The sequence below is a fragment of the Dendrobates tinctorius genome, unplaced genomic scaffold (genome assembly GCF_039654945.1).
Source record: "Dendrobates tinctorius isolate UK_male_01 unplaced genomic scaffold, ASM3965494v1 ptg000211l, whole genome shotgun sequence".
In the NCBI taxonomy this organism is placed as follows: domain Eukaryota; kingdom Metazoa; phylum Chordata; class Amphibia; order Anura; family Dendrobatidae; genus Dendrobates; species Dendrobates tinctorius.
In genome coordinates this window covers 11,976,409-12,002,947 of record NW_027361878.1, presented here as the reverse complement: position 1 = coordinate 12,002,947, position 26,539 = coordinate 11,976,409, and the positions used below count along the sequence as shown (strand labels likewise).

At 45.8% G+C, this 26,539-nt stretch overlaps 1 protein-coding gene across 1 annotated transcript in view; it reads left to right on the top strand.

Annotated features, from left to right (window-relative positions):
• Window positions 1-26,539, top strand: part of NAALADL1 (N-acetylated alpha-linked acidic dipeptidase like 1) — a 104,678-nt gene that overhangs the window by 27,880 nt on the left and 50,259 nt on the right. The window contains exons 5-9 of the mRNA XM_073554443.1: window positions 5,942-6,131; window positions 7,369-7,462; window positions 16,123-16,224; window positions 25,112-25,197; window positions 26,271-26,390. Coding sequence (XP_073410544.1) covers window positions 5,942-6,131; window positions 7,369-7,462; window positions 16,123-16,224; window positions 25,112-25,197; window positions 26,271-26,390 — 592 coding nt within the window. The remainder of the gene's footprint in view (window positions 1-5,941; window positions 6,132-7,368; window positions 7,463-16,122; window positions 16,225-25,111; window positions 25,198-26,270; window positions 26,391-26,539) is intronic.

Below are 26,539 nucleotides of genomic sequence, written 5' to 3'. Positions count from 1 at the left end.
TGAACTGGAAGTTCTCCCCTGGTCCTGACCCGGAAGTGGAGGTGCTATGCCCTATTTCAGACCGCCCCTTCCTATGCTCAGGGGCTGAGTATTGTGTTGCTTCCCTGCATGGCTGCTTGGTCTGCTGGGTCGCTTCCTCTTTTCTGTGCCCTTGCACTTTGCTCTGTCGTGCATCTCTGCACACGCTCCGAGCTCGTACTCCGTCTCTTGTCCCGTGCCTTGTCTTATGTTTGTCCGTTGTGCCATGTTCGTCCTTGTCCTGCTTGGACTTGTAGTCCTTCTGTTATTCTCTGCCTTGCCTGTTTCTGCCATGTCTTGCCTTCGCTATGCTCTGCCTTGTTCCTCCCTATGGTCTCTGTCTTTGCTTGCTCTGCCTCGCTCTCTCCTATGGTGTTCTGTAGTGCTCCCTGGCACACGTACCATTCCTCATCTCTTACTTTTGGTGCTCTTTTCCATGTCTAGTCCCAAGGCTCTGTCTTGGCCCGGCTCTGGGCTTCGGCCTACGCTCCGCTGCTAGACTCTTTCCTATTGTGCTCTCTTGCACGTTTCCAGGCTAGTTCCAAGGCTCTGCCTTGGCCCGGCTCTGGGCTCCGGCCTACGCTCCGCTGCTAGCTCTGTTCTTGCTCTGTTCTTGTTCCGTGTTTCTGCCTATGCTTCCGTTCCTGGTTCCGTACTCTGCCTAAGCTCTGCCTGGTTTCTTGTCTTGTCTTCCCTTGCTGCTTCATGTGCTCTTTGCATGCACCTGGCCTTCCTAGCCTCCTGTTTGTGCCTCAGCCGTGCCCTCTTGCTTGTGCCTCAGCCGTGCTCGTCGGTCAGTGACAGCTGTGTCGCCTGCCATGCCTCAGCCGGGTTCGCTGGAGTCTTGCCCGTCTGTCAGTGCCGCAACCCGATCAGCTAGCTAGTGCCCCAGCCGTGCTCTCTGTGCTCCCTTGCACCTCTCGCTGTTTCTGCACTGCGCTCTACGTGCTCTCTAAAGCACGCGCAGGCCCTCGCCTGCTCCTTGGCATACCTCCCCGTGCTTCTATAAAAGTACGCGCCGGTCTTGTTATGTACCCTGTCGTGCCCTCTTGCACGCACAGGTCCTAACCCTGTCCTTGAACCCTGACCCTGGCGTGCCTCTCTGCACGCGCAGGACTCTGCCTCACCTGACCCTGGCGTGCCTCTCTGCACGCGCAGGACTCTGCCTCGCCTTGACCCTGGCGTGCCTCTCTGCACGCGCAGGACTCTGTCCTTGTACTTGTCCCTGGCGTGTCCCCCCGGCATGCGCAGGCCTCTGTCCTGTGAACCTGATCCTGGCGTGTATCCAAGCACGCACCCTGCCTTGAACCCTGGCGTGGCTCCAAGCTTGCACCCTGCCTTGAACCCTAGCTTGCCTGCCGGATTCCCGAACTTATGACCCAATATCAACATGGGTTTACAAGGGACCGTTCCTGTCAGACTAATCTGATAAGCTTTTATGAAGAGGTAAGTTCCGGACTGGACCAAGGGAATGCAGTGGACGTGGTGTACATGGACTTTTCAAAAGCTTTTGATACGGTGCCACACAAAAGGTTGATACATGAAATGAGAACAATGGGGATAGGGGAAAATATGTGTAGGTGGGTTAAGAGCTGGCTCAGGGATAGGAAACAAAGGGTGGTTATTAATGGAGCACATTCGGACTGGGTCACAGTTAGCAGTGGGGTACCACAGGGGTCAGTTTTGGGCCCGCTTCTTTTTAACATATTTATTAATGACCTTGTAAGGGGCATAGAGAGTAGAATTTCAATATTTGCAGATGACACTAAACTCTGCAGGGTAATCAATACAGAGGAGGACAATTTTATATTACAGGAGGATTTATGTAAACGAGAAGCTTGGGCTGATAAATGGCAAATGAGCTTTAATGGGGATAAATGTAAGGTCATGCACTTGGGTAGAATGAACAAGATGTATAATTATGTGCTTAATTGTAAAACACTGGGCAAAACAGTCACTGAAAAAGACCTGGGTGTATGGGTGGACGACAAACTCACATTTAGTGCCCATGTCAGGCAGCTGCTGCAAAGGCAAATAAAATAATGGGATGCATTAAAAGAGGCATAGATGCTCATGAGGAGAACATAATTTTACCTCTATATAAGTCACTAGTGCGACCACACTTAGAATACTGTGTACAGTTCTGGTCTCCGGTGTATAAGAAAGACATAGCTGAACTGGAGCGGGTGCAGAGAAGAGCGACCAAGGTTATTAGGGAACTGGGGGGTCTGCAATACCAAGACAGGTTATTACACTTGGGGTTATTTAGTTTGGAGAATCGAAGGCTTAGGGGTGATCTTATTTCAATGTATAAATATATGCGGGGACAATACCAAGACCTTTCTAATGATCTTTTTACTCTTAGACCTGTGACGGGGACAAGGGGGCATCCTCTACGTCTGGAGGAAAGAAGGTTTAAGCATAATCACAGACGCGGATTCTTTACTGTACGAGCAGTGAGACTATGGAACTCTCTGCCATATGATGTTGTAATGAGTGATTCCCTACTAAAATTTAAGAGGGGACTGGATGCCTTTCTTGAAAAGTATAATATTACAGGGTATATACATTAGTTTCCTTAGTGTTGCGTTGATCCAGGGAGCTAGTCTGATTGCCGTATGTGGAGTCGGGAAGGAATTTTTTTCCCCAATGTGAAGCTTACTGTTTGCCACATGGGTTTTTTTTGCCTTCCTCTGGATCAACATGTTAGGGCAAGTTAGGATAGGATATGGGTTGAACTAGATGGACTTAAAGTCTCCCTTCAACCTTAATTACTATGTTACTATGTTACTATGTTACCTGCCGACCGCTGCCAGAGGTCCGGAACCAGATGACTGCGGCCTGATGTCCGCAGCCTGATGCCTGGACCCTGTCGGTCATTGCCAGTAGTCCGGAGCCCAATGCAATCGCACCCCGTCTTGGATCCTGGCGTGTCCTTGCACGCACCCTGCCTTGGACTCTGGCGTGTCTCTTGGCGCGCACCTTGTCTTGGACTCTGGCGTGTCTTAGCACACATCCCTTCTAGGAACTCTTGTGTGATCCCTAACACGTACCCTGCCCTGGACCATGGTATGTTTTCGCGCACGTGTTATGCCTGGAACATTTGGCGTGCCCTTGCACGCATCTTGCCGTGTTTCACTGTTTGGCCCTACACCTGATTCGCTGTTTATGCCTTGCACCTGAATAAAGTGTGAAACCACTTTTGCTGAAGAAACTCTGTGACTTCGCTTTATGTTTGGTATCCTGTCCGTCCTGTTGCCAGACACTCAATAGTGTCTCCCTGAGCCGGCCGTCTGGTCCAGCTGCTGTGGTGGCTCACCCCCTTGGTCTTGCCCCTGACACTCCCTGTATAGGGGGTGGACTCTCACTAGGTCAGCTCGCCCTAGGTGGGTGGGTGCCACAGCCCAGAGGGTCCACTCATTCAAGAAAAACGACTCAGCGTAAGCTGACGCTCATCACAGCCGGTGATTCCATAATTTATGCCAGGGGTTGTAGCAGTTATTTATACAATTTTCTGATGCATGAAAAAGTCATTTCAGAGGTGGTACTTCATTTTAGATATTAGCTCCCAAAAATGAAACCCAATGATGGCAGATAAACATGAAAGCTCTTTGGCTTCTGCTTTAAAAGGAATCTCTCTGGAGGTTTTTGCTATGTAATGAGGTTTTTTGCCCTACATTTTGTTGCTCTCATATTAAAGCATAAAAACTATATGACAGATTCACTTCAATAACTGCTGATGTGAATTTACAACTCTAAATATGTACTAACAAATACTTGATTCCAGCTCACCCAGTTGCTCTATACTCATCCACCTGCGGCTCAGACTGTGGCCTAGCCCTGGCCTCACATCAAGGATAATAGAAAAAATTGGATTTTGGCTCAACAGGACTGGATTTTTCTTTTCTTTTTCTTTTTCAAAAGAAATTATAGTGCGTTCAAAAGAAAATTTTCATGGTTGCTATGACCCAGTGGACGCGTTTCAACTACACTAAGCAGTCTTACTCATGACTATATTTTCTTTTGAAAAATAAAAATAAAAGAAAAATCCAGTCCTGCTGAGCCGGACTCCAATTTTTTCTATTATTCTAAATATGTACACTCCAATAGTCATTACCCCGGAGCCGGGACCCAGCGCCCGACGTCAATCACTTCCAGTATCGCGGCTGGTCCGGGAGTCCCGTCGGGTGCGCACGCATACCTCTCGCACTTGATTCTATGACTGCACGTTCGGCTCCAGGGCTTTGTCAAGCACGCATGCGCTCACCCCACTGCCCTGATTGCGGCCGTGCCATCTCTGACGTCTCTATGGTCATGGAGGACCTGACCCGGAAGTCCCAGCACACATGCCCGATATCAGGCTGCCTCTTCCTGTAGGAGGCACCTGATTATTGTTGTACTTCCTTGCTAGGCATGCTTGGTCCCTGCATGGCCGCTCTCCGTACTCAGGTCCCCTGCCCTGTGCTCTGGTGTGCCTCTTAGCACATGCTCTGCTTTTGCCTTGTGCTCTGGTGTGCTCCCCAGTGCGCACTTTGCTTTGCCTTGCACCCAGGCGAGTTTCCCAGCATGCGCTCTGCTTTGCCTTGTACCCAGGCGTGCTTCCCTGCACACACTCTGTTTGGCCTCGTACCCGAGCATGCTTCCATGTGCACGCTATACGTACTCCTGTACCCAGCGTGCCTAAGTGTACACGCCCTGCACTATCCTTAACCCTGCGTGCCCTCGTGTACACGTTCTGCACCATCCAGTACCCTGCGGGCCCCCATGTACACACTCTGCACCATCCTGTACCCTGCGCGCCCCCATGTACACGCTCTGCACCATCCTGTACACTGCGTGCCCCCGTATACACACTCTGCACCATCCTGTACCCTGCGTGCCCCCGTATACACACTCTGCACCATCCTGTACCCTACTTACCCCCGTGTCCACGCTTTACACACTCCTGTATCCTGTGTGTTCCCGTCTTCTCCTTGCTGACACGGTCTCTTGCGTCTTCTGTGAGCCGGCCACCTGGTTCCAGCAGTCGTGGTACTTTACCCCCCTGGGTCTGCCCCTGATGCTCCCTGTATAGGGGGTATAGGGGATGGTCCTCACAAGGTCAGCTCGCCCAGGGTTGGTTGGTATCGCGACCAGAGGGTCCACTCCAGGAGTCATCACACCAATTTAGTGAAAATCCTTTTTGAATAAGATATTTTTGACTTTTAGAAAAGTATGGCAAAAGTAAGGCCACATTTGCAATATGATTTTTAACGTAAATGCAAACTTTAAGCTAGAATAAATGATCAATTATGTACCTGCTTTATGAGCTTGAAAATGTTAGCATTTACTACAAAAACCTGTAGCCGCTGGTCTGACTATCAATCAGGAGCACCTGCCCCCCAGGAACCAGGAAGTTGTGTTCTCCTTAAGAATGAAAACGAGAACAAACCTTTAGGGCTCGCTCACACTAGAGTATAAATCGGACAAGTGCAATGCGACAAAAAAAGGGGATGGCCCTCGGACCAATGTTGTTCAATGTGGCCGTGCAGATCAGTGTATATTTTCTCAGCTGTATTCAGCATGCTGCGATTTCACTCTGAAATCTGATGGGTGCGAGAAAAAAAAATCGGACGCCATACAGACCATCAGAATGGCATCCAATGTTTACAGATACATTACAATTCTGTAGCACAAGAAACTGTAAATGGTCCTGTAAAAGATTACTAGCTGCTGAGTATAATATGGATTGCATATGGATGACAAGTGAGAAAGAATCGTACCACTTTTCCGGATGAGAATGGAAACAATTTTTTATACACAAGTGCGGGTGAACCTGCGAACATTTAGAAATATTACGAAAAACTATTCCATGATACTTAGTAAATATAACCAGTAAGACACGTTTTAAAGCTCACATTCTAACGATTTCCTTATTACTTAGGCAATAAATGCTGAAAAATTTGGCGTAATTGGCCTCATTGTGTATACAGACCCTAAAGATATTAATGATGGGGCTTCTGCCGAGTCTCAGACATATCCACATTCCTGGTACATGCCCCCAACTGGGGTGGAACGAGGAGCTTATGTTGAAACCTTTGGAGATCTGCTTACTCCATACTATCCAGCTAAAAGTAAGTATAAGACCCCATTCATACAGCCATTTTTCATGAACATGATCTCACATATAGAACTTATACCGGTTCTAGTCTATGGGGCTGTTCACATGTCCATGTTTGACTGAGGGCCAAGTGTCACAATCCATTTTTGGATCCGTGGCAGATCTGGATTCTCACATTAAAACTTTTTTTCCTTTCAGGCCATCAGGGGTTAATGTCAGTTTTTTCCACCTCGGTGGCCACTGATGTAATTAGATTGCTGCTGAGTTTGCTGATGTAGGTGCTGACCACTCCCACCTTTCTATAAAAGGTCACCTGATGCATCAGCTGACCATCGGTCATTCTGCAGCGACCACGCTGGGAGAAGGAGCTTGCTGGGAGCAGTTGTTCATCAGCTGAGTCCGGTGTATCTGGTGTTTCATTTCTGCTGTGCAGTGCTTTGCAGCAGAGAGTTAGGTGTTGTTTTCCTTTACCTTGTTTGTCATATCTTCCCTTTATGTTGTATTAGTGCAGCGGTGGGACTAGTGTCCTCACTTGCCAATTCCCTACTTAGGGATAGGTGCAGGGCAAGCGAGGGCTTAGGTATCCTGCTCGGCGACAGGATGAAAAACCTGTATAGGGATGTCAGGGAGCTCAGGGCACATCCTTAGGAGAGTGCAGGAGGTGTCCATTTCCCTGTTCCCTATTGCAGGGCCCACCGTTGTAATTGTGTCCCCGGTGTTCCCTTGTTTATTGTACTGTTTAGTGACCGAACTACTGTTGGGTCGTTTCATACCGGGTCAGTCACTTTCGTGACATCAAGTCTCCTGAAAAACAAAAACATGGACATGTCAGTTTTTGATCCGAGTCACGGATCTAGCTCTTCCTTTCAAATCAATGGTTGAGTCAAAAGAAAGTCCAGGACCCTAATGATGTCCGGGTGTCATCCAAGTGTTCCTTACTGCTGATGTTTATTGAGGTAGAAGTCTGTAATTTTGTTTTATGGCACGCAAGAAAAACGGATGCCACACTGATAGTAAACATTGATGAAAAATGGATTAAACTTGGAAACCGGTCTTGTTTTTTTTCACTTACGAGAATAAAACATCTGAATGAATCATATTCTTGTATGTTTTTAGTATTGGCTATGGATCTCAATGGTCTTCCATTTTACGTTTATTATTATTCTTTGCATGACTGTATTTGCATTAGTTTTACTCATGTCAAATATTTATTAGTTTCTATCATTGACTATGAAAATTTTTTTTCCCAGATTTTACCTACAGAATAAATCAGAATGATATTAAAGGACGCCCTCCGATTCCAACCCAACCAATTGGATTTGGAGATGCAGAGAAACTTATATGGTGAGAGGTGGCAAATAAACAAAAAAAAAATGGAAATTTGCTTGAAATTAGAATTCTCTTTCGGAGACACTTTAACCCCTTCATGACATCCGCCATAAGTGCATGGTGCAAGTCTGAAGTGGGTGTATGGAGTAGGGTCACAGGGTGAGTCTGCCCCATACCTGGCAGATCTGTGTATTACAGCCAGGGCATGCCAAATTTATTCACTCGTCTCTGCACGGGAATAATTAGGTTACTGGGGTGAACACATTTAGCAGTGACTTCTAAATCCATTTTTTTGGTGGAAGAACATAGTCTTGGCCCTAATGCAAAATCCGTAATACAGCCCCCATATCAGCCATGTGCCATCTATAATAAAGATGCACTGGTGTCCATTAGATACTAGGCCCAGGTAGGACTGTTACCTCTGCACCCCCCGCTTTCACTGCACCTCTTAGTCCATGAGCCGGGCCAGATATCGGTACTACCCGGAGTGACTAATTCTCTTTGGTGTTTTTAGGTAGATGCATGTCTGTAGTTTATGTTTTGATATGATAGCCCTTGCACATCAGTAGCTTAACCCCTTCAGGCCTATTTGTACCCAAATGCCTAGGCCATTTTTTGTAAATCTGACCTGTCACTTCATGCGGTAATAACTTTGGGACGCTATCACCTACCCACGCCATTCTGAGATTGTTTTCTCGTGACATATTGTACTTCATGGTAGTCTAATTGTGAGTCAATAGATTTTACCTTTCTGCATAAAAAATTACAAAATACACGAAAATTTGGGGAAAATTCGCTATTTTTGAACTTTGAAATTCTCTACTTTTTACAAAAATGGGGGGCATAACAGTTATTAGTTTACATTCTCCACATGTCTACTTCACATTGGCATCATTTTGGAAATGAACTTTTATATTTTTCGGATGTGATAAGGCTCATAGTTTTATACGCAATTTTTAAAGTTTACGACTAAATTTCCAAAACCCATTTTTCCAAGGACCAAGTCAGTTCGGACGTCACTTTATGGGTCTTGTATAACAGAACCCACCCATACATTACCCCATTTTGCAAACTACACCCCTCAAGGTGTCCAAAACGGATTTTCAAAACTTTGTTAACCCCTTAGGTGTTGCACAGGAATTCAAGCAAAATGACAGTGAAATATCAAAATTTCAATTTTTTGGCAGATATTCCATTGTAATCCAATTTTACCTGCAACCCAGCAAGGGTTAACAGCAAACCCAAACCCAAAATTGGTTACCCCAATTCCGCAGTTTATAGAAACACCCCACATGTACACATAAACTAAATTATGGGCGCGCAAGAGGGCTCAGCACAGAAGGAGAGCTAGGCGGTTTTTGGGATAATAGATTACACTGGAAGAAATCCAGTGGGCCATGTCGTATTGGAGAGACCCTGAGGTACCCCCAGAGTGAAAACCCCCAAAAGGTTACCGCATTTTGGAAACTACACCCCCTAAGGAATGTTTTAGGGGGTATAGTAACCACTTTGACCCAACAAGCGCTCCATTGGAGTTTCATGCACTTGGTTGAGGAAATTGAAAAGTAAGTTTTTTACCGAAAAATGTCGCTTTAGGCCCACATTTTTCATTTTGAAAAGGGGACCAGGAAAATGTACACCCCACTTTTTATTCCCCATTGTCTCCTGAACACGGGAATACCACAAGTGTTGTCTAAAACCACAGTATTGGTGCACGGCAGGCTTCGTAAGCGAAGCTGCGGCAAAATTCACTGTAAGAAATCTATGGGGCCATGTCACATTTGGAGACACCCTGAGGTCCCGCACAGTGGAAACCCCAAAAAAGTGACCCCATTTTTGAAACTACACCCCCTAAGGAATGTTTTAGGAGGTACAGTAACCACTTTGCACCGGGAACTGGCTCCCGACCCGCGGCGATCGCCCGGCATATGATCCTTGTACGATTCGCCGTACCGCTACGGCGGCCGGCGCGAAGGGGTTAATGGTATTTTTCACCTTTTGAATAGATCCTACCTATATTTCCAAAAAATAATGATTAAAGGTCGATTTAGGGGAAATGCCAAAATGTCAATACAATGCATGTAGTATTTGTAACAAAATTTAATCCAAGTTATGTAAATACACACTGAACATGTCATGGGCTTGTCCATACTAATGTGTGTGTGTGTGTGTAGGTGTGTGTGTGTGTGTATATATATTGTGTGTGTATGTATAATTATATAACGTTACTCCATAATATCTTCAACATCAGACTCTGAATCTGACTGTTGTTCTACTGGCTCATCTTCAATACCCTTGTTCTGGCATGTCTGTAACCTGCACATGTCCGTGCACTTCAGGCCATTGCTGAGGCAAGTACACTGAGGAAGTTCGCATGACCGCACACACTTGCAGGACAGTAGCTGGATAATAGCTTCTGGTGCTGGTGCCCCTCGCATCCACTTGACAACAAGCTTTCCGTCATTATCTATCATCCAACCGCAGTCTGTTGGGTTTGCAACAAATGGCTGGCTCTGCAGACTTCTCCTCCAGATCGCAGCCTGGTAGTTTGCACGCAGTGCATGCATGAAAAGGCAGTCTTGGCAAGGAGGGAGTTGACTTGACTCTACCACTCCACGTCTGGCACAGAACAGCTGATACCGGAGCCTGTTTACCTCAGTTGTTTGGGTAGTTGGCAGGTACATGTGGCAGGTGATTTCCTGTAACTTCTCAAAGAGTTCGGGAGACACTTCCCATGAACGACCAACTTCCTGAAAGGCATCCTGGTATGTCTTGTTCATCTTCAACTGTTTGAGTGTCGTCATCTTCCCACGGCCAGCGAATGCACTGACTGTGTCACAGCCTGTAAATGCATGCATACCAATCAATGAATCACACACGCTGCCTCCCAATGTTCTGCTCAGAGTGGTGATATCCAGGAATCTTGTCCGGTTCTGTGTACCGTATTTCTGGAACAGGTGGGATGGGATTTTGTGGCACATGCCCAGACACAGGACCATGACATCAGTATCCTCTGAAGTGATGATGACAGACTTGTAACCAGATTCTGCTGCATGAAGAGCATGGAGAAGGAGGCGTGTGTCTGCTTCTTCTTGACTTGACTTAAGGTCAGCAGCCTCTTCCCACTGTTCTTTGGTGATCTTAAAGCAGAGCTGCTCACATGTGACATACATCTCCTTCTCCTCAAGCGTCTCCCTGTGGTGTTTCGCCTTCCATTTTTCTACCAGAAACTTTATGAGACTTGCCTTGTTGGAGGAATTACTTAGTAGCTTTCTCCACTGCTGGATGTTGTGCCCATGTTGAATGTTCTTGAAATGGATTCCTGTGCCTTAATATCTGTTGACTCTTTCTGTATCTTTGATGGATGTCTCCTTGTAGACGTCAAAGACAGTATCAATGCGCTTGCTCTTAGCACCCTCATGGATAGCGCGACTCATTGCTGTGCCTGCTAGCTGGGCAAATGTTGCATCGTTTCCCTTCAGTTTCTGAACCAGGCTCATCCCATCAATGATGGTTGCAGAGGGCTCAGGGATCACCTCTGCAGGAGGAGCATTCCTCTCCAACTCCCTTGCTAGGGCAGCCTTGTTGGTCTTGCGGATAGACCCATCACCGTTACTGTATGCCCCTAGAAGGTCTTTGGCTACATCTGGTGGTGCTGCAGTCGCTGTTGATAAACTGATAAGTTCACCATTATGCTCTTTGTTGAAGGGGTTCAGCCAACCAGTCTCCAGCAGTTCAACAAAAGATCGGACATCGGCTTCATCTCTTCTAATCCTGGACACCTGTAGGTCTGAATGACTGAAGTCAGTATATTGTTGGCCTACTAGGGCCCTCAGCTGCCTCAAGTACATGCTGCGGTACTCCGATGTCAGGTAGAATCTGGCGACAGCTCCAACTTTGAGGCTGAAGCCTTTTGTGCCCCCTGGTGTCTGGGTGTCTTTGTTGATTGTTTCTTCGATGGTCTGGTCCACAGGAATCCGTCCAAAAGGATTCTTGCTACCGATCTGGACCGAAAAGCCACCTTTCATGAAGTATTCATGGACCTCTGGGTGGTCTATGGGCAGCCGAGACATCGTAGCATAGTAATAGGTTAGGTATCGGGCATAGTTGACCTTGTCATAGGCAAAACACCACGGTATCATCTGTCGGATTGCTCCTAGGTGAAGCATCCAGTTGCCTTCTCTTGAAGCTCGAACCAGGGCCAGCATGGTCTCGACCATGTCCAAGTATGACATTCAGAATGCTGAGAGTTGTTCATTTCTGAAGGTCTCAAGATAAACTTGAAAGAGCTTCAGGGTAAGTGTGCAAGATTCATTATCCAAGAACTTTTCGAAGGATCCCTGCGACACACTGATGCGAAAGTTTGTGGTGTTCTTCAGTGTTTCATCCAGATGGTGAAGGTCCCTTGCATGGTTTTCTTCTAGCCATGGAAGGAAGTTTTTCCATGCAAGCCTCATAAGTGCTTCATAGACCAGTTTGTGTAGTCTCACTGCTCTGTTGTACCTCCGGCCGTCCATCACTCTAGACACTGATCCTTCAGCGATGACACCGGATTCAACACACAGATCTCTAAGGCCTGCATCCTGAAATCTCTTACCTATGATGGAGAGGAGATTACAGATTGTGTGGAAGACACCCATTCTAATTATAATGTTCTTGAACTTCTCCTGTTTCCAGATAACCTCGGCAGCTTTGGCATAGAGTGCTTGATCAAACACGCACACAATTCTGTCAAGCTTCAGGGTCTGCATGATGGCATGTGTTTGCTCCAAGACTTCATTCACAGTGGACATGGCTGTTGCAGGAGCATTGATAGTGGGCAGGTAGCTTACAGTGTCCTGGGCCACTACAATGTCGCTGCGGATTTGGATGTTGAACCCAGTCCAACTGCTAATGGTCTGATCCTCATGGTCTGACATTCTAGCCAGAAGCCAGATATGGTTCTTGGTTTTTGAATCCTGGACCTCCTCGGTAGTGTTAACATTCGCAGTCTCAATCCTGGGTGGCCCTCCCTGCCGCCCAACATTGTATATTGGTAGCATTAATTCTGTCGGAATTATGCTTCTTTTCTTCGACTTGGTTTCATCTGGCAGGATTTTTGTCACAGAGCATGCAACATTGGACTGAACAGCGATGCCATTGACTCTATGAGATGTACCTGCTCCACTTAGTGTCTCCTCAAGTCTGTCAATGTTATCCCAGGCCAAGGTTGTGAACACACCAGGGTAGATATTTGCTGGCATTGGGATGTCATCCGTTGAACTTTCTAACTTCTGGATACAAAGGGCTGTATCGATCTCCTCAGCCGTTGAATATGACACACAGTGGCCAAGACGATTCAGAGTTCGAACCAGTTCTGTATTGCCGGTCAAAGACTTAATTGCAAAGGACAGCAGTACGTGCTTTGGTGGCTTTGTCTTTCCATTGGTAACAGCAAAAACCAAGTCACTGCCGAAGGATGTGGCAAGACGTTGAGCTCTTTCAGAGGGAGTTTGGCACTCACAATTTCCTGTAAGCAGGGTTTGCAGGAATTGAGTGACTAATGCAGGAACGACATTCTGATCTGTATCGGGAGGCCATGGCTGACTCACATCTTGCTTCTTGATCTCATTCCTCAGCTGCATTGCTGCTTTGGTTACGACATCTCCAGAGTTAGCGGCTCTTGCTTCTTGCAGATCTTTTGTCATGCTGTGTGCTTGCCGGGCAAGGTCGTCCATTGATAGGCTATATGGATAGACTAGAAGCTTACCTTTCTCATCGGAGAGAAAGCGGAGTGATTCACCAAACTCTGTTTCAAGCTTTCGGCGAACATGTTTCTTTGTCGATGGTTTCAGTTTGATGATACCACGGGACATCATGCATCTCTGAAGCCTAGATGTGAGGTTTATCATAGGCAGTACTTCTGGGTTTGGGAACAATTCAGTCCTTATATACAAGAAGAGTTCCTCAAGGGCTTCTCTCTGCCTCTCCGTAGCGTACTTCCTTGCTTTCTTCCTGATTTTCTGCTGCACCAGACCTACAGGCCACTTGGGAATCATCTTTTGTGAATAGTTTGTAGCACGACTTGTGGTAGTGCCCCTCTGAAGCAACAAGGTCTCTGCTAAATAAACCAAGGATTCTCTGTGTGCCTTTCCTTATCGCTGCTCTGCGGATCGTCTCATCTGCTCATAGCTCAACACACTGGACGATTGGCTCCCTTGTTTTTTCTCCTTTGAGATACTTGCTTGACTTCTCGCAGAACATACATACTTTGGCATACACCCTGCTATCACTGGGGGTACCCCTCGGTAGCCTCCTCCTGGGGATTTTGCTTGCTGTTTCGACATTGACACCCTTGGCAAGGATAGAATCCAGTGACTTCTTCATTGTAAAGAGACTACGACATTTACGGTGATATTGTATGTGTGGTATTTCTCGTTCTTCAAGGCCCTTAGCTGCTTCCAGGACGGATTCATGCTGTCTGATCTCTGCAGCCCTAAGCAATGTTTTCCAGGAGTCCAAATCCTGTAGGGACGCCAGATCATCACTGTCATCATTAGAGCAGTGTATGATACAGTCGATCCGTGATTTCTTCCTCGCTGGTACTTCCATCATGCCATTAGATATGTCAGTAAACACCTGCAAACACAAAGAAAAACATTAAAACCCTTGGCACCGAGCGCCGTACGAGTACTGCTCTCTCGTCCTGGACCAAAGGACAAGAGCAGTACTAGTACGGCACAACCCCTTTAGCGTCCCCGCCGCTAATCGCGCGGGGATCAGTGGTTGATGGCCGCACTTACCGGCAGCAGGGCTTGTCCCCTCGCCGTGTGTGGCCATCGCGCCGACCCCCTGCAGCTAGAATCACTGTGATTCGCTGGGCTATATAGCCCAGCAAATCGCAGCATGCCTTGTAAAACATGGCATGATTCGCTGCAGGGGTTCGTGCCTGTGGAGCGATTGGTGCATTTACCAGTCACTCCACAGGCCAGGGGGAGGATGTCAGTGTCTGATCTCCTCCCCCTGTGCTGCGATTGGCTAGAACATCGTTCTAGCCATAGCAGCGATGTAGCAGGGCCGACACAGTGTCGCTTCTGCCTGTATGAGATCCTGTCAGCACACGGTCTCATACAGGGACGATCGCTGCACTGTGCAGGCTGGCCGGACCTGCCTGCACTCGCTGGAACTTGTGGTACCACAAGTCCCAGCAAGTCTGGGCAGGCAGGCAAAAAGTGTAAAAGAAAGTTAAAAAAACCAAAAACACTACACTACACATCCCCCCCCTCCCCCTCCCATATGCGCCAATACTGTGGTTTTAGACAACACTTGTGGTATTGCCGTGTTCGGGAGACAATGGGGAATAAAAAGTGGGGTGTACTTTTTCCTGGTCCCCCTTTTCAAAATGAAAATGTGGGACTAAAGCGACTTTTTCCGGTAAAAAAACGTACTTTTCAATTTCCTCAACCAAGTGCATGAAACTCCAATGGAGCGCTTGTTGGGTCAAAGTGGTTACTATACCCCCTAAAACATTCCTTAGGGGGTGTAGTTTCCAAAATGCGGTAACCTTTTGAGGGTTTCCACTCTGGGGGTACCTCAGGGTCTCTCCAATACGACATGGCCCACTGGATTTCTTCCAGTGTAATCTATTATCCCAAAAACCACCTAGCTCTCCTTCTGTGCTGAGCCCTCTTGCGCGCCCATAATTTAGTTTACGTGTACATGTGGGGTGTTTCTATAAACTGCGGAATTGGGGTAACCAATTTTGGGTTTGGGTTTGCTGTTAACCCTTGCTGGGTTGCAGGTAAAATTGGATTACAATGGAATATCTGCCAAAAAATTGAAATTTTGATATTTCACTGTCATTTTGCTTGAATTCCTGTGCAACACCTAAGGGGTTAACAAAGTTTTGAAAATCCGTTTTGGACACCTTGAGGGGTGTAGTTTGCAAAATGGGGTAATGTATGGGTGGGTTCTGTTATACAAGACCCATAAAATGACATCCGAACTGACTTGGTCCTTGGAAAAATGGGTTTTGGAAATTTAGTCGTAAACTTTAAAAATTGCGTATAAAACTATGAGCCTTATCACATCCGAAAAATATAAAATTTCATTTCCAAAATGATGCCAATGTGAAGTAGACATGTGGAGAATGTAAACTAATAACTGTTAGGGGGGGTATCAGCATTTTTGTAAAAAGTAGAGTATTTCAAAGTTCAAAAATAGCGAATTTTTCCCAAATTTTCGTGTATTTTGTAATTTTTTATGCAGAAAGGTAAAATCTATTGACTCACAATTAGCACTACCACGAAGTACAATATGTCACGAGAAAACAATCTCAGAATGGCATGGGTAGGTGATAGCATCCCAAAGTTATTACCGCATGAAGTGACAGGTCAGATTTACAAAAAATGGCCTAGGCATTTGGGTACAAATAGGCCTGAAGGGGTTAAGCTACTGATGTGCAAGGGCTATCATATCAAAACATAAACTACAGACATGCATCTACCTAAAAACACCAAAGAGAATTAGTCACTCCGGGTGGTACCGATATCGTCAAAATTGGCTCTTGGCTCATGGACTATCTGTAGTAGAGGATCTAATGTCCTTTTCAAATTTCCTATAGGTTTATGTTTTATGTGATCTCATATATATGCATCATTTATTATTTCTAATGTATGTGTCACCCTTGTTCACAGTCAGCTGACTGGTCCCGCCGCCGACTCTTCCTGGCAAGGCGGGTTGTCCTGTACCTACAACGTTGGGCCAGGTTTTCGTACAGATGGAGAATATAATGGAGGGTAAGAGCTTACTTTGTAAGTGATAAGTTATAATAGTAAGACGAGGCTACTACAATAGGTGGTTGGGAATGTTCTGTTGGGATCATAAGGAAGGTTCAGGAGTGCTACTTTTAACTTTTCAATGGCTGGGTTATTATTGAATTATTATTATTATTGGATTATTGAAAATGTAAAAAAATTGCAAGAATTCAAATAATATGTGAGACAAGACAATCCTCTATATTTACCAAGTTCCCTTGAGATGGATGCAATAGCTCTTATATATTGTATGTATTATGGGGGCAGTACCCCAACTCCATACAGTTCCACTTGACAGACTGTAGTTTACCATAGATTTCTATACTGGTGGTCGCTGTATGAAATGAGTCTGGGTATGTGAAGTCCCTGGAGACTTGAGTTATGGAAGATGAAAATACTGTACTTTCCGTGGCTTGCGTGAAGAGAGACACTTATGATTTTAGCATATGTCCTTACGGGGCATTAAACAAATGGATGTCTAAACTAAACATCCTCCTTAAAGGGAATTTATCAGCAGAATTTCACCCCCCAAACTATTTATATGTACACTAGATGGTGGCCCGATTCTAATGCATTGGGTATTCTAGAATATGTATGTAGTTTATCTATGAAGATTCCGCGCCAATATCGCTGATTGCGGCAAATCTGTGCAGCAGGAGATGACCCGCGGCAACCGTCGGGAGATCAGCGGATAGCGCCGCAGATCTCCCGATGGTAGCGGTGGTGTGCGTCGTTCGAATTCCGTGCCAATTCGCGGCCGGACTGCACCTGTCGCTGATTGGTCCCGGACGGGCGCGACCAATCAGCGACGTGGGATTTCCGTTACAGAGAGACAGACAGACAGAATATATATATATTTCACCTCATACAGACGTGTGTATATATATATATACATTTCTCCTCATACAGACGTGTATATATATATTTCTCCTCATACAGATTTTTTATATATATATTTCTCCTCATACAGACGTGTATATATATTTCTCCTCATACAGACGTGTGTATATATATATACAGTGCCTACAAGTAGTATTCAACCCCCTGCAGATTTAGCAGGTTTACACATTCGGAATTAACTTGGCATTGTGACATTTGGACTGTAGATCAGCCTGGAAGTGTGAAATGCACTGCAGCAAAAAAGAATGTTATTTCTTTGTTTAATTTTTTTTTAAATTGTGAAAAGTTTATTCAGAGGGTCATTTATTATTCAACCCCTCAAACCACCAGAATTCTGTTTGGTTCCCCTAAAGTATTAGGAAGTATTTCAGGCACAAAGAACAATGAGCTTCACATGTTTGGATTAATTATCTATTTTTCCAGCCTTTTCTGACTATTTAAGACCCTCCCCAAACTTGTGAACAGCACTCATACATGGTCAACATGGGAAAGACAAAGGAGCATTCCAAGGCCATCAGAGACAAGATCGTGGAGGGTCACAAGGCTGGCAAGGGGTACAAAACCCTTTCCAAGAAGTTGGGCCTACCTGTCTCCACTGTTGGGAGCATCATCCGGAAGTGGAAGGCTTATGGAACTACTGTTAGCCTTCCACGGCCTGGACAGCCTTTGAAAGTTTCCTCCCGTGCCGAGGCCAGGCTTGTCCGAAGAGTCAAGGCTAACCCAAGGACAACAAGGAAGGAGCTCCGGGAAGATCTCTTGGCAGTGGGGACATTGGTTTCAGTCAATACCATAAGTAACGTACTCCACCGCAATGGTCTCCGTTCCAGACGAGCCTGTAAGGTACCTTTACTTTCAAAGCGTCATGTCAAGGCTCGTCTACAGTTTGCTCATGATCACTTGGAGGACTCTGAGACAGACTGGTTCAAGGTTCTCTGGTCTGATGAGACCAAGATCGAGATCTTTGGTGCCAACCACACACGTGACGTTTGGAGACTGGATGGCACTGCATACGACCCCAAGAATACCATCCCTACAGTCAAGCATGGTGGTGGCAGCATCATGCTGTGGGGCTGTTTCTCAGCCAAGGGGCCTGGCCATCTGGTCCGCATCCATGGGAAGATGGATAGCACGGCCTACCTGGAGATTTTGGCCAAGAACCTCCGCTCCTCCATCAAGAATCTTAAGATGGGTCGTCATTTCATCTTCCAACAAGACAACGACCCAAAGCACACAGCCAAGAAAACCAAGGCCTGGTTCGAGAGGGAAAAAATCAAGGTGTTGCAGTGGCCTAGTCAGTCTCCTGACCTTAACCCAATTGAAAACTTGTGGAAGGAGCTCAAGATTAAAGTCCACATGAGACACCCAAAGAACCTAGATAACTTGGAGAAGATCTGCATGGAGGAGTGGGCCAAGATATCTCCAGAGACCTGTGCCGGCCTAATCAGGTCTTATAAAAGACGATTATTAGCTGTAATTGCAAACAAGGGTTATTCCACAAAATATTAAACCTAGGGGTTGAATAATAATTGACCCACACTTTTATGTTTAAAATATATTAAAATTTAACCGAGCCACATAATTTTTTGTTTTTTTAAGATTTATGCATCTGTTAATAAATCCTGCTCTTGTTTGAAGTTTGAAGGCTCTAACTTATTTGCATCTTATCAAACCTGCTAAATCTGCAGGGGGTTGAATACTACTTGTAGGCACTGTATATATATATATATATATTTCTCCTCATACAGACGTGTATATATATATTTCTCCTCATACAGACGTGTATATATATATTTCTCCTCATACAGATGTGTATATATATTTCTCCTCATACGCATGTGTATATATATATTTCTCCTCATACAGACGTGTGTGTATATATATATATATATTTCTCCTCATATAGACGTGTATATATATCTAATACTAGCTGAAGAGTCTGGCGCTGCCCGGGCATAGTAACTAACTGTGGTTAGTTGTAGCAAATTATAATTATCCTCCATCCCATAGTCCCGTGCCCATATACCCATCACACATCCTCCATCCCCCATCCCATAGTCCCATGCCCATATACCCATCATACATATTCTCCATCCCATAGTCCCATGCCCATACACCCATCATACATATCCTCCATCCCATAGTCCCATGCCCATATACCCATCATACATATTCTCCATCCCATAGTCCCATGCCCATACACCCATCACACATCCTCCATCCCATAGTCCCATGCCCATATACCCATCACACATCCTCCATCCCATAGTCCATGCCCATACACCCATCATACATATTCGCCATCCCATAGTCGAGTGCCCATATACCCATCATACATATCCGCCATCCCATAGGCCCGTGCCCATATACCCATCATACATATCCTCCATCCCATAGTCCAGTGCCCATATACCCATCACACATCCTCCATCCCATAGTTCCATGCCCATATACCCATCATACATATTCGCCATCCCATAGTCGAGTGCCCATATACCCATCACACGTCCTTCATCTCATAGTCCCATGCCCATATACCCATCACACATCCTTCATCTCATAGTCCCATGCCCATATACCCATCATACACATCCTTCATCCCATAGTCCCGTGCCCATATACCCATCATACATATCCACCATCTCATAGTCCCGTGCCCATATACCCGTCATACATATCCTCCATCCCATAGTCCAATGCCCATATACCCATCACACATCCTGCATCCCAGATCCAGAGTTCACCCCAGCCACTACCTGAACTTCAGGTTCATGACAAACGAGCACCGCTGGTATTGGCAATGTTTGTTCTGGAGGCACCAGACATCTCCAAAGCGCCGACCTGGGGAACGGGTTGTGTATGTACATGTTTGGGGGTAAATCGAGCTGGCAAGACTCCGCAACACACTTCCACTGGATGTTTTTTTGGTGGCCACCCATACATGCTCGTTCACACACAGGTCCGGACCTGAACGTTTATTGCCACACATTAGTTTGTCACAATGCGGTGAACTCTTACTGGAACTGACAACAGATGCGTCCCCCTGTGTCACCACACTCACACCCACGCAATTCACCAAGGGGCTCACCACCTTCCAACCCCTTCCACCACGAGGTCTGCGCCTCCCAGGGTTAAAATTAAAACAGTGAGGGTAGTGTCCTAAAATAATTTAAGAATTAATGAAGTATATATAATAAAAACTAAATATCAAAACAACCCCTCTGAAAAAATGGATGGCAGACCATCCGATGAAAGGACCACTGTACACACTGGGTATGGTGGAAGATGAAACCAGCAAGGTATAGGGATATAATATATATAGCAACACACAAAATAAATAAAATAGTCAGAAAAATAGCCTTTATTAAAATATTAATGGGTGTACACTTTAAACAAATAAAAAGGCATCCCAAATATATACATGGTATTATAATATAATGAGCTTTAAAGTAGAGCTTTTTTAATAACCATGTCAAACTGGCTCAATAATGAACAGGTAAAAAAATATACTTGTTAAGGCCCCCAAGAACTATTATTTATTTGTTTAAAGTGTACACCCATTAATATTTTAATAAAGGCTATTTTTCTGACTATTTTATTTATTTTGTGTGTTGCTGTATATATTATATCCCTATGATACCTTGCCGGTTTTATCTTCCACCATACCCAGTGTGTACAGTGGTCCTTGCCTCCCAGGGTTGGCTAATGGCGAGGGTTGAGACTTGCCCCTACTCTCCTGCAGCACATCTGCTGCCCCCACGGGAGAGGAAGGGGCCAGTTGCAGAGAGACGGCAGAGACAGTAGCCCCTAGGCAGCAGCCCTCACACGACTGCCCCCAGCTGACTACTTCCCAAGCCCGCCAATCTATTACCGGGTTGTGTTTTTTCAGCCAAGGGAGGCCTAAAACGATAGGCACCGGCATTCCCTCCAAGACGTAGCATGCCAAGGACTCCTCATGATGTCCTATTAGCAGATGGATATTTTTTACAACTTGAGTCAAGCTCCTCTGGCTCAGTGGAAGAGAGTTAATGGCCTGGACGCTTATAGGTTGGGCTAGCGTCCTACACCTCAGGCCATGAGTCTGGACAAAGCGAGCATCCACGAGACTGACTCCTGCTCCGCTGTCCACAAGCACCGGTATCACCTCCGGTACCCCGCCAGCCAACACCTCCGCTGACATAGTACCTTGGGAGGGCAAAATGGAGGAAATATAGACTCCCTGGTCGCCTCCCTCCAAGCGACCAGGGGAATGCGGCTTCTGAGATGGCATAGATAATTTGGCGCGCGTAGGGCAAGCCTTAAGGACATGACCAGTCTGCCCGCAGTAGAAACATGCTGACACCACTCCCTGAACCGTAGGCAGCCCTGTACACAAACTAGCTCCTACTACTTGCATGGGTTCCTCTGGAGACTTGGCACGCACTGGGCAGGCTCCCATGAAATGGCCCGGCTTCCCACAGGAAAAGCATATCCCCCCACCACGGCGAACCGCAGACAACCCCTTTTTTGTACCAACAACACCGGGCTGCCTGGGTTCCTCCGTTCGCACTGGTGGGTCCTCCTCCCTAGCGAGGACAACAAGGGCACATTTTGTGTATGTCTCTCCCTAAGGCGTCTATCCACCCGGATGGCAAGGGACATGGCGGCCAGCAGCGACCTGGGGGCGGCGTACTGCACCAGAGTATCCTGCAACTTTGGAGACAGACCCTGCACAAATTGACTCCTAAGTGCAGGGTCATTCCACTGGGTGTCAGTGGCCCACCTCCTAAACTCTGACCAGTACTCCTCAGCAACCCGGGCTCCCTGTTTACACCTACGGAGTCGGGATTCCGCCAGGGAGACGCGATCAGGATCCCCATACACTAGCACCAAAGCTGCAAAAAACTCGTCCACGGACTCTAATGATGGTGAATCGTCCGGCAGGGTGAAGGCCCAGGATGGTGGATCCCCCTTAAGAAGGGACATAATGATTCCCACCCGTTGCTCTTCACTCCCTGATGAACGAGGGCGCAGCCTGAAGTATAATTTACAGGCTTGCTGAAAAACCAAGAATTGATCTCTCCCTCCAGGAAACCTGTCAGGGAGGGATATCTTGGGTTCTGGCTGAGCCCCCAAAGCCCGCCAACAGCTGCAGTTGCTGCACCAACTCAGCGCGCAGGCCCCTAATCTCATCAGTAAAGATCTGCAGCATTTGGGCAAAGGTTGGTGATAATGTGATGTCATGGGAGACTGGGTACTCCACCTCCAGCAGGGCGAATTTCTATGACACCCGTGACCCTGGATACACCACCTCCAGCAGGGCGAATTTAAACAATGAAACGTGCAGCCGGATACACCGCCTCCAGCAGGCGAATTTCAATAGTTACACGTGTATCTGCAGACACCGCCTCCAGCAGGGCAAATTTACAGAGATAAGGGAAACACCAGGGAAACTGATACAATGGAGAGCCCTGCAATAGGGAATGGGGATGTGGAGACCTCCTGCAACTCCCCTGAGTCAGTGTCTCTACACTCCTGACGGTCCCTGGGCAGGTTCCGCACCTGGCGACGAGAAGGATACCTAAAAACCCTAGCTCGCCCTGTACCTATCCCTTTGTAATGAATTGGACAGTGCAGAAACTAATCCCACCACTGCACTAAAACACACATAAGGAAAGTTACAAACAGGGAAAAACCACTTAGCTTTGCTCTGTTGCTATTGCTCCCAGCAACAGAGTCCAGCACCTGAGTGCAGCTTTCCTCCTGAATAGCTGCTATTTCACCAAAGCTTTGTCAGAGCTGCAAGGAACTCCTCACTGTTGCTACTTCCACACCAGGACTCTGACTGAGCTGCAAGGAACTCTTTTCTAGCTCCTTCCTCCATGAAGGATGGTTGGAAATGACCAATATCACCAACAGCGAGTGAGACCACCTGACTCTCCTTTATAGGCAAGAGCCAGAGCAATCACACCTGCTAGTGATTCCCGTGTAATAATACTAGCCACCACCGGGGGCAAAACTAGAACTAAAGACACCACTGTGTAATGACCCTAATGGCCACTGGGGGCAAAACTAACTTTAAGCAACCAGCTTAAAGAAAAAAAAAAGGTTACATGTGCTTTTATCTGTCACAATCCAGCATGGATCATGACAGTAAGGCAAAAAAAGGTGTCCGTCAAGTAGAAGGAGGCTGGTTGGGGAATATAGCTGGAGTAGCAGAGGCTTCAGATCTACAAATATCTCTTCAACCTCATTTGCATATCAATTCAAATGCTGATTTCTCAGTAATGAGGGAAGGGAATAACCATGTAAAGGTATTGCTGGACTTGTCTTTGAAAGAGCTACATGCCCATATGAATAACCATGTAAAGGTATTGCTGGACTTGTCTTTATAAATAGTTTGGGAGGGTGAGATCCTGCTGAGAGATTCCCTTTAAATAATGTAATTTATATTTAAGAACATCACAGCATGAAGACTATTCACGACCTCCTCCGATTAGTTCTGCACAACCGATTCTGGAACAGTTTTTATTTTTCTTCTGTGCCCCATTGTGCCAAAGTTATCCCCCCAGGAAAAACGATGCAATTTTTTCCTTCAACCAACTGAGCAAATGTTACTGAAATTCTTTGTGGGTGCTACTGTTAATGTTATGCTTGTTTACTGGTCATCACCTAGGTTATCGACCACCTCTACATTCTAGCAGCGATGGCTGATCTTCCTGACAGTTTTTGTATGATCATGCCTCCAATGCTGCAAAGGTAAAGTTATCTATGCTTGCAGCATCGGGGAATGCACCATTTGGACTAGTTGCACAACCATGTTGCCTGTCTGAGCTGTTAATCATTCAGGAGTATATAGCCCCCAGAAAGCAGGAATGATAATGAGACCCCTCTGGCTTTCTTGGTCCATGCCTTTACATGGTCAGTCGGGTCTTGAGAAATCAGTGTTTGAATTGATATGCAAATGAGGCTGTCGATCTGAAGCCTCCGTTACTCCAGCTCTATTATATATTTATTTATTTTTATTTATAATTATTTATCTATTTTTTGGTTCTAATTTGGAATTTTATTTTTTTTTCAGTAAATATCGTTGTTAAAAGCTTAATTTAGAGTACATTTATTTTTTTACGCAGCCGCCCTGGTGTGTTTGTGCTGATGCCGCAGCGAGCAGGTGGCACCATGAGATCTCCATGAGGTGTAAAGCCCCCGTTACACTAAACGATGTCCCAGCAATCCCACCAACGATCCGACATGATGGGATCGCTGGGACATCGTTAGGCTGATCGCTGGTGAGCTGTCACATAGACAGCCCCAGCGATCAGTACCAGCGACGCTGGACGCTGGTTTCCAAGGTAAACATCGGGTATCTAGGAACAGCGCGACTCCTGGATACCCAACGTTTACCTTGGAGACCAGCGTGTACGCCGGTTTCCAAGATAAAGAGCAGGTATCCAGGAGCCGCGCTGCTCCTGGATACCCGACGTTTACATTAGAAACCAGCGTCCAGCGTCGCTGATCGCTGGTCTCTCGCTGCCACACGCAGCGATGCGTGCTGGGAAGCAGGAGACCAGCGATCAAAAAATGGCCCAGGCCGCTCGAGCACGATCAGCGATAACCGGCAGGGGGGCCGGTCACTGATCCCCGTCACACACAGCGATCTCGCTGGCGTGTCACAAAATCAGCGATCTCGCTAGCGAGATCGCTATATGTGACGGGACCCTAACTCACTATGCCACATACTGACCAGTGTCACATAGTGATCTGTACTGTATTACCAGCTCTTCTGCCTCTCACCAGTGCTGAACTGGTAATCATTATTATTATTATTATTTTTCAATAGAGGAGGCAGATTGGGTAGCTGTCTGAGCTTCTTTTCTATATCCAGAGGTTGGTATGATTGTGCAGATCATGTCATCTATTACCTACACAGTAAATACTAGTCTGTGGATCTAATCATGGTGATAACATTTCAATACCCCTTTTTTTCCATCAGTGATGTCCAAGTCAATGTATATAATTATGCAGAAATTAGGTCATCGGCGAATGTGATGGGCATTATTAGAGGAAGTGTGGAGCCTGGTAAGAGAACTGGCACAGTTATTATTTTAATTTATATATTTATATTTAAAGGGCTATTTTAGACGGATGTGGGTCCAACTGCTGGAATTCATGTGCAAATTAATGGAATGACGACATTGAACAGCCCCTATAAAGTTTCTATTGACATCTGCCACCCATGAATGACAAAAAGTTGGGACATCTGTTCCTACAGCTCTATATTCCTATGTAATTCCTCCAGTAAATGTGAGAAAAAAGCCCCATTCACACTGCAGTTTTGCAGAGTATCCACAGCTTTATCAGAATCCCCCCAAAAAAGCGATTGAGGCTGAACCCCTACATACACAAATAAAAAGGTTGGGGGAGTTTAAATTTTGCGCTTTTTGTGCTGGTCTGAAAAGACAAATACTGTAGGGAAAAATCTACATAGAGTCCATTTGTGCTATTGCAGCCTTAGGCTCCATCAGTGGTCACTATATTTTGGGGATTCAGATGGATCCTCCCCAATGAAATGCATAAACACAGTGTAACCAGTGCAAGAACTGACAAAACAGTGTACCTTTCCCCTTGCCAATATTGAAATCCCTGTACCATAAGAAAGGATGGGATATAGGCAAAATGTTTTAGGACATGTCCCAATTACCTGGGCAATAGTATTACCTAGTTGTCAAATTATACATTAATTTCTAAGAGGAACATCAGAGGAATGACCCAAAAAATGTGCTATAGTATTTTTAAAAAAATGAATGGACATGTTCGAATCCAGCATGCCCAATCCTTCTTTCCCTCTTTGATCAGACTGGCCCCATTGAGGTGAGATAATCAGCCTATTTAATCAATATATGGCTAGCTTCAGATGTGGAGCATTATTGAGGTTTCATTGCTTATTACTGGTCTGATCCTCACTCTGAAATCGATTTTAACATTCAGAGTTATTTGTATTATCTTCTACTTATTACGGGTGGAGTATTTATAGTTCTTTTCTTGACTGCCCTTTTATGTTATTATTTATTTATTTTTATTTAATATTTATTTATTCTACAAATCACAAACTGTGACAATGTAGCCGACTGAAATCTTGTTTGTGCTTCCAGATAGGTATATATTATATGGCAATCACAGAGACAGCTGGGTCCATGGGGCAATAGACCCCAGCAGCGGTACTGCCGTCATGCTGGAGGTTACAAAGATCCTTGGAACCAAGGTCAAACAAGGTATTAATTTAGCGCCTTCTCAAACTGCATTGTATTCCTTGTGTGCACGCTTATCAATGACTCGGATTAGCTAAGCTGCAGATAGTTTGGCTTTCCAGATTGGTTACTGATGTCTGGTTCATAATGTAAGATAAGGAGTTCATTATGTT